The following is a 9,551-nucleotide window of genomic DNA, read 5'->3' on the forward strand; positions in this document are numbered from 1 at the left end:
GAACACACGGAAAAGGTTTTTTCTGTTTCACATACTAGCAGGTAAATTAAATACTTGCTTTATTACAGTTACAAGCATGGTTCCTGAAGAAAGACTTTTCTCTGTTCTTAAAAGGTTTATTTTTCATTTGAATTCAGTAATAATACAGCCCTAGGCTATGTCCTTCTCACAAAGAGTTCTACAAATGAACACAGACTTACTTAAAAAAGACAGCAGTGGGACTGACGTGTGCTCTCCCACTAGCCCCCTTCTTCCAGTTCCCTGCCAGACACCGCAACAGGCTCTTCTCAAGCCCACACTGGATGTTCAGAAGGCTAGAAAACACATGTGACCCTGCAGAGTCTGGATCTTCTTCCTATCCACAGCTTTACCTTCAATTTCAGATCTGGAACTACACCCACTCCAGCTAGACCTAAGCTGCTACCTCCTTCTCAGCTGCATGTGGCTCTGAATGATCCCACACATGCTCCCTTAGCAAAGCCCAGTTGTGTCACACAACCATGGATAAGCAGTTAAATTCAGATTTATTTAAGAAGGCTGTATTAAAAGCAGAGCCGTAAATGCAGTCTGGATTTCTGTTTGGATTCCATAGCCTGGGTTAGAGATAGTCTTTATTCTCATTGTAAATTAAGATGTTTCTTGAAAGCATGCTTTTTGTGATATTTTCTTGTAAGTGCTTTCTCTCTGAACTTAATGGAATTTTGTTGCCTCACTTATTTACAAAGGATGACATTGTCCACATTGCAGAGCTGAAAATAAGTGGCATCTTCAGCGCTAAAGTAGACTAAGTTATAGAACTGCAGAACAGATCTGAGATACATGGGGAGAGCTGAATAAAACATGTCTACCACTTCAGGAAATCAGACCTATGCTTGTGCTAAAGGTTTTTAAAAAGTTCTTCTTGAAGAATAAGTAGTACAGACTTCCTGTCAAAGAACTTTTTCAACAGAACTAACATGTCTGTAGCCAGTCCGCAAAGGGATCCTGGTCACCACCTTGCAAAAAAGTTCAGGTTACAGTTAACAAGTAGATTTTATTTTCTGTTCCATAGAGCAGTAAAGTTTAACACAGGAGAAAAGTTACTTTTTATAAAACAATCTTTCTGAAGTAGCAGAGACTTGTAAGAGAGAGAGCTTATTGCTTACTTTGCATACATGGTAGTAATAAACAATTGCATGTTTCAAACTAGTCTATTGTTTAACCTACAATAGGCATTTAATAAGCTTTAGATACTGTGAATTTCAGTAAATATGAGTTTTAAGCACAACTTGCAATATTGATAACTGCTTTTCCAGTAGCTTTTATTTCAATACAATTATTAATATTAGTGATAGTGCAAGTTATTCCAGCTTTCAATCTAGAAAATGCTATGAACTTTGCCAGGGAAATTATCTATTTTGTAATATAAATATTGGAGGAGGTTTTGCTTTTTTCTCTTTTTGTTGAGTTTGGGTTTTTCAACAGTTTTTTATGGGGTTTTTTTGAGTGCAAGAGGTTAAAACAGTAACTAGTCGTAAAGCTAGGTAACTTTCCAAACTTATGATTTTAAAGCAACTCAAAAGTCATTGGCAGAAGAAAATCTGCAAAGGTACGTGCTTATTCTTATTTATCTTCTAACTTGAGATACTGTCTTTCTTGGATAGGGTAATTGAAAACTATGTATCTGAAAAATGTTTCATGTATTTTTAAATAATCTAGTGATAAGCAATTTTTCTAACTGAAAAAAGTGAATCTGCGCTTATCTTATTTTCAGATCATTAAGCTATCTTTCTCTTCTGCCTTACTAATGATTTGTAATTGTATGAAGCCAACCATGAAAACAATATTTCTGAAAAGATTTACATAAATGCACTAATTGTGCATGACAGTCACTTAACACACCTAGTGCTGCTTGCAGTTTGACTAATTCAGCTAACAGCAATGTTAAAAATCAATGTATTTGATTTCTGGCTTGATTCAGTACATGAATAATGCTAGATACAAAGGACACTGTGAACATTGCATCAGTCTTAGGCAGCTGTTATGAGAAGAGTCCAGCTATGTCCTTGAAGTCCTGGACTGGAACTGATCAGTCATTGTGGGTTTTAGACTTAGTACTCCCCAAATAACAAACAAAAGGAAAGTGAAGTCCATTTGTCCCATCTTTCTGAACTTGTGAACAAAAGCCATCCCTCCAAAATATTAAAGAGACTACACAGGAATGTAAAATAGAGACTGTGCTGGCTGATGGACAAGCAACAGCAGAATGCATCATCCAAAAATATAGAAACATGAAAAAATTCCCCTGTTCAGGGAAATAAGAAAAGGAATGTGTCTTACATCTTCCTCTGTGCCTCCAAAAGAACTACAACACCATACAGATCCATATGGAAACACCAGCAGATACACATGGATCTATGACAACCACTCTGGACACGAATTTCATAGATCCTCCATTATCTCACAGTCAGAAATATTTTAGTAGATATTGTAGCCTGTTACATACATAGCCTTTTTAAGCTATTATCTTTAAATGATGCTTGCACAATCTTTCTTTCCAAATTCAGAAGGAAAAACTACCTAAGTCTTTTCTCCCCATGTATGCTAATAAGGCCAAGAGCCTTTTATTTTGTAGTCTGCATCATGAACATTTCTGAGGTTTCTGTCAATCCATTTCTCCAGCCTTCTCAAATGGCAGCACAACTGTCTGGTCTGTCAGCCACTCCTCCCAGTTTGCTATCATCTACAAATTTGGTGAGGGTGCAGTCTCTCCAAAGATCCAGGTCATTAATGAAGAGGTTAAACAGTGTTGGCCTCACTGTTGACCCCTGGGATACACCACTAGTGACAGCCTCCAGCTGGACTTTGTGCCTCTGATCACAACCCTTTAAGCCTGGCAGTTCGGTCAGTTTTCAGTCCACTTCACTGTCTTCCTATGTAGTCTGTACTTCATCAGTTTCTCTACAAAGATATTATGGGATACAGTTTTGGAAGCCTTGCTAAAGTCAGGATATAAAACATCCACCGCTCTCTTATCATCTAAGCTAGTAATTTCATCACAGAAGGCAATCAAGTTGGTCAAGCATGATTTCCTCTTCATAAATCCATGCTGACTACTCCCAGTACTTATCCCTAATACGTTTGGAAATGGCTTCCAGGATTATTTGTTCTATCAACCTTCCCAGGCATCGAGGGAAGCTCCACTCTGTCCCATTCAGTAGTAGGCCCATATTTTCCTTGGCCTTCCTTTTGTTGCTGATGCACTTGAAGAAGCCCTTCTTGTTGCCTTTCATGTCCCTCACCATATTCAACTCCAGGTAGGCTTTGGTTTTCCCAGCCTCATCCCTGCACACTCGCTGTGTCTCTGTTCCTCCCAGGGCACCTGACCCTGCTTGCGCCTAACATGACATCTCATTCATAACTGATACAATGATCTGTATCCTCCTAAGCATTGATCATATTTTAAAGCAGTGTTCTTGAGACTAATCAACTTTCCAAACAATTAAATTCTCAACTCAGCTGAGCGAGGAAGATACATATGATAGCTACCATGACATTGTTAAACACTGAAATTACATAGATAAACTCTTCCAAAATACACTCTAAATATATTCTGTATTACGTTAAAGTACTGCAGCACTTGTGCTACAACTAAAGCACAAGCTTCCTATATGGAACTTCTTGCCAGGTTGCCAGGGGTTAAGCAACTGTTACTGTTACTACAGGAAGCAAATACAAAAGCTTAAAACCAACAAGCATAGGTTACCAAAATTCAGTGGAGTAAGAAATGGGAGGAAAATGCATATTAGATTTAGGGAATGCAAATTCAGAATTAAAGGTTTGAATTTTCTTTTCTCTTAGGCGTAACTCTTTGTCACTGAGACTCTGAAGCCTAACAGAAGGAATAAGCGAGAAACATTGTATTCAGGACTAGTCACCCTCCTTTGCTGTACCCTTTGGGTTTCGCATTATGTTTCAGAGAATCCAGACTGCTCAAGAATAAATTCTTTCTATGAAACCAAGTAGTAGAATGTCTATCACACATCTTTGCTGTTTAATATGTAACTGACTCCACTAATAATAGACATTTCTATCATAAAAATACCACATTACTGAGACAGAGAAAGGGAAAAATCAATTTCTTGACCAGTGCCCTGAATTCATAAAGAATTCCCTATGTATATTATACAACATCCTGAAAAGAATTATTACTATTTTTTTAATATATATTTCTAATGTCAAGGAGCTATAACAAACATTCATGGAAACATAAAATCTTTAGGGCTACTTTCTAGTTAATTTATTTTTTCAAATTTCTAACTATATATAGACAGATAGATAAAAAGCTAAACTACTCTCTTAATCCCTGCATTAGCTCTAATAGAAGGATCTAAGAGCTTTGAACCACAAGCAGGAATGACTTAGATGCCTCCAGTTACTGAAATCTCTTGCAATTACTGAAGCAGTCCTCCACAAGCTGAAATCAGATTTACCTTAAGATATTAATGTGCTCTGAAATGCAGATATTCAGGAACTGCTTCACAACATCTACATAGCAGATGCACAGCAGACTGAATAAATATATAATTGACGATAAGCATACGATTTTTAAGTATTAAGTTTTTAAAGGCAAGTATTAAAGCCTTCTTCCATTATCTGTGTTGGGTGACTGTCTCTATCTGCTACCCATTTTGAGCAATAATTTTTTTTTGTAGCATTGATAATAGACCTGAAAGCAACCACATGCATAGAGAGTAAATCATCTGATAATTAGTGATGTGCAAAAAAAGTGATTGCATTTAAAACACAGATAAAGAATAAGTATGCATGTTAAAACAATAACAGGAATTTTTTATTGCAATGCATCAATTACTGAAAAATTCCTAATGTTTTCTTTCTCTTCTCTCCTGCAGCTCCCTGCTCAGGCAACACTTACTTCTGCCATAGCAACATGTGCATCAATAATTCTTTAGTCTGCAATGGCATTCAAAACTGTGCATACCCTTGGGACGAAAATCACTGCAGAGGTGAATATGGTGCAAAGTATAGCCTTTATGAACTAGCCTGGTCAGTTTGCCTTTCAAGAAAGGCATCAAATGTCTTTTTCCTGGAAATATGCTGAAGACAGCTATTTACTAATCTCAGGAAGGTGTTCCAAATTTTTTATTTAAACTCAGGAGACATGTAACATCCTGAATATTGACCTTACTGCTTTATGATTAGATTTCTTCCTCTTCAGCATATATTCTCTATGTTAAAAGGATGTCAGCTTAAGAGGAAATAGAATTCAGTATTTGCCAGGTTGCATCCTGTCCATTTCTAAACTTTAAATGAAGCAAGGATCACAGGGACAGGTAATACCTTTTAGAGAAAAAATACAGAGTTGGAAAAAGACAGACAAGCCTTCAAGCACAAAAAGCTTTTCTCAGGGCTGAAATAGAAGTAACAATCTTCAAAAATAAATACAATTTTAAAACATTTGCTTTAAGTTGTTAATCACAGATTATCTCGGGGTAAGTGCAACTGCTGCATATGGTATGAGAAAGGATGAGAGGAAGGGGAAATTGTTGGGAAGCAAGAAGTTGTCGCTTACAGAAAATGGACACATGTAAATCACTGCTTCGAGAACATGGGGCAGGGCAGTATTGTTTAAACCATCACAACTACAGTAAAGACTTGTTTCAATATTAGGTTTTGTAGGAAAAATTCTCATTATTTGAGGAAATTGTTATTCTGCTAAAGCACAAATATATTCCCCTGTACTTCAACAATAACTGAATTTTCAGAGTTGGAAAAAAACCAGTTTAAAGGTCAACAATTTTTCTTGCTAAAAGAAAATAATGAAACAACCAGCTTGAGCTTGGGGGTTTTTTGACAAATAGAATGGCATAAACAGGCCTGAACACAAAACTCCAGAAAGATTTAAACATGTACTCCATTTGAAAGAGAAACTGACCCTGCAGGAAGGGTCAAAACCTTCTCTACAGAAAATCTTAAAATAAAATGGCTTTTCAACACACAAATCCTGCTTAAATTTCTACTAAATAAATATTAAAAAAAACTACTTTGAAATTGTATTTTGGGCAAACAGAAAACTTCACATCACTAATAAATACTCTAATGCAAGGTATATTATGGAAGCTTTTCAGTTAACAAAATTGATCCATAACTCCCAAGTTTCCAGTGTAAAACTAAGCTTCCTCTAAACAATCCTTAGCTTTGATAATATTGAATGTTCCCTCTTAAGTGCACTTTCTCGACCTCTTTCCTATCTTTACCAACTGCTTTCTAGAATCTTGCCTAGAATCCACACTTCACTCATGTACTGCAGTATTTAAAAAATTAATTCCATGAAAACTGTATTGCAATGTGAAGAAAGTGTCTTTCCCAGTATTTGTAAATTCCTGTATCTGGTGCTGAATAACTTACCATGTTTTATGTTGAATACTAAATTGTGCTGTAATACTTGCACAGCAGATAATTAAGAGACAGCTGAAGACTGGATCCATATTGCCAGCTAAGGTAGACTGATGCAACCCAATGAGCACTATCTAGCATTAAAAAGAAAGCTCCTCACAATTGTGCTCAATTCCTGCAGACAGACAGAGTTCTTATGTAGTCCATATCGAGAGCTACCTAAATCTGAGCATATTGTGACCTGTCTTATGCCTAAGACCAGTGACACAAAAACTGATAGAAAAGTCAGTTGTGTGCAGTTTCTTTTAAGAGACCGGAGAAGACATCACCTTTTGCATGACAACTTTTTGATTAGAATATCTTCCAAGAATTAAGAAACCTAGATGCAGATCAGAGAACTGCCATAGCACTGAAATTCATACCTCCCATGAAGTATGGTAACACTAAGATCGAAGCTAGGCAGGGCAAGGGGAGATATCCTCCTTCACATTAAAGGTGTAAATATAACTCAGAGTAAACAGTCTAAGCTCTGAAGTAGAACTGTATTTCAGACATAACTTCTTATCAGCCAATTCCTTGGGAGTCTCTGTTTAGTATGTGGATTGTTTCAAATAGCATATGATGGTATATAACCCTCTCCATGCAGAGTGCATGGAGAACTTAGGTGCATAACGCATCCAGATGGCAGGAGCCAGATATCTGAAAATAACATGCAGCATTTAGGCTACTACATTTTATTCTACATAGTCTTGAAGTGCTTTTCTCCCCCATTAGCAAATGTTGCAGAGTCTCAGTGTAGAATTCTTTTAGTCCCCTAGGACAAGAACATTTACAGAACAGAAATCCAACTGGAAAATTTTAATCTTCAAGTAAGAATTTTAAGTATGGAAAACGATTTTGTTCTGATGCTGCCATCTTGTGTGTTTTCATATGAAGTATTAGCCAAAAGTCTCATATGATTTGGGTTGCTTGGTTCCCCCCTGCCCCCCCCCCCTTTTTTTTTCAACTGACTTGATTACTGGATTGTTAAAACTGGAATATATCTATGCTAAAGCTCCTTGTGTTGAAATAGGTATAACAGACTTACACAATAGACACAGTCATTAAATTTCCAAGTGATGTGAAAACAAATAGTACAGTCACTCTTGTATCATAACTATGATAATACTTCACTTATGAAGAAGAACTAGATAATTTTAAATCTAGATTCCTTCTACTGACATCAATGGAAATGTTACCAGCAGGAGCAAACTATGGTAAGAGAAGCATCGTCTGTAGCTATATTTAATCTATTTAAGGTTAATTTAAGCCTATTTAACTCGTGGATTTTGGAATATGAACTGATCACTATAGGTTCAGAATTGAAGCCACATCCCAGCTGAGTCAGCATGCACTGGCCACAGAGTTCCACCTGCCACTGAATTATCATATGGTAGCCACTAATGCAGACAGGGAATTAGACTTGCTGAACAAAGGCACAGATGCAGTATGATAAATCCCATTGACATACAGGTCTAGTCTTCAGTGCCATTAAGTCATTTCATTAACATGGCACTTATATGGCAACCACAATTCAGCTTGCTTTGTTTTAATACATGATCAAAAGTGTGGAAAATAATAAAAGCTTTATCATAGTCCTCATTTTTTCTTTGCAGAAAAGAAAAAAACTGGATTGTTCGAACAAATCACCAAAACTCATGGAACAATCATTGGCATCACGTCGGGGATAGTTTTAGTTCTTCTCATCATTTCAATTCTAGTACAAGTAAAGCAACCTCGCAAAAAGGTTATGGCTTGCAAGACTGCTTTCAATAAAACTGGTTTCCAAGAAGTATTTGATCCTCCACATTATGAACTATTTTCACTAAGGGACAAAGAAATTTCTGCGGATTTGGCGGATTTATCAGAAGAACTTGAAAACTATCAGAAAATGAGACGCCCTTCAACAGCTTCCAGATGCATTCATGACCACCACTGTGGCTCCCAGGCCTCTAATATAAAACAAAGCAGGACAAACCTCAGCTCCATGGAACTTCCCTTTCGCAATGATTTTGCGCAGCCTCAGCCAATGAAAACATTTAATAGCACATTCAAGAAAAGTAGTTACACTTTCAAACAAGCACATGACTGCCCTGAGCAAGTCATAGAAGACAGAGTGATGGAGGAGATTCCATGTGAAATCTATGTTAGGGGAAGAGAAGATACAGCACAAGGTTCATTATCTATTGACTTTTAATTTCCTAGCGAAGGTGGTATCAGTGTATATACAAGATGCTTGCGTACAATGACAGTGTATATATTAAAAGTGTACTATATGCAGCGTGTGAGATGCACACACTTTTAGCTTATTATACTTCATTGAGAAAGTCTTCATTACTAATTCTTGCTGAAGAATGGTGGATTTCCTCCCATCTTCCCAAGCTACCTATCTAGTGGAGGAGTAAGACAAAGACTTTGCATGGAAATTATAAGTTAAGGGTATTGGAAGAAAAAAACAGCAACTACTAATCATTGAACACTGAAAACAATGACTACTATTCTCTTCCTCATATCATTTTCTCTTCTTTAGACGTCTGCTTTTCAAGACAATTTTAATACCTCAGTTACATAAATAAAAGTAGTTAAGTGCACCACGTGTATGTCAACATAGGTGTCTTATTGTATTTGTCAAATTGAAAGTAGAGTTAGTGTTAAGTGCCAGTTAAGACTCAAGAATTATGTTACAGCCATCTGTTTCATCTTGCCTACCATTTATATTGCCTTTAATTATCAGTTCCTCACTATGCTTTATGAGAAATAAGTGAAGAGGATTACTGCCTTTTAAAAATATTGAGTTATTTTAATTTTAGTACATTTGGAAATATGTAATCTTTGCAGCTTTCGGTTAAAACACAAGTAAGTACTCATGTTATTCTAGATGCAGAGTCTTAGAACAGTTTTCTTTCAAGAAGGTTTAGGATTTTAAAATATTCTGACATATATTATAGATCCATATGGCTCACTGATTTCACAGCTCTGTAGTTAGAAAACAATTTTGTTCCTGTGTTTTCCAAGTATTTACATAAATAGACTGTACTGTACATTTGTCTCTTAAAATAGCCTTTTACTCCTTATTGCACCCAGTCTTCCCTACTGAAATCAGTGATGATACTTAT

The 9,551-nt window shown here is 36.5% G+C and overlaps 1 protein-coding gene across 1 annotated transcript in view; it reads left to right on the forward strand.

Moving 5' to 3' along the window:
- Positions 1–9,026, forward strand: part of NETO2 (neuropilin (NRP) and tolloid (TLL)-like 2) — a 31,696-nt gene extending 22,670 nt beyond the window's left edge. The window contains exons 9-10 of the mRNA XM_010585229.1: positions 4,893–5,006; positions 8,052–9,026. Coding sequence (XP_010583531.1) covers positions 4,893–5,006; positions 8,052–8,632 — 695 coding nt within the window. The 3' untranslated portion in view covers positions 8,633–9,026. The remainder of the gene's footprint in view (positions 1–4,892; positions 5,007–8,051) is intronic.
- Positions 9,027–9,551: the final 525 nt, after the last annotated feature.

Source organism: Haliaeetus leucocephalus, unplaced genomic scaffold (genome assembly GCF_000737465.1).
Source record: "Haliaeetus leucocephalus isolate CR32 unplaced genomic scaffold, Haliaeetus_leucocephalus-4.0 Scaffold92, whole genome shotgun sequence".
NCBI classification, from domain to species: Eukaryota; Metazoa; Chordata; class Aves; order Accipitriformes; family Accipitridae; genus Haliaeetus; species Haliaeetus leucocephalus.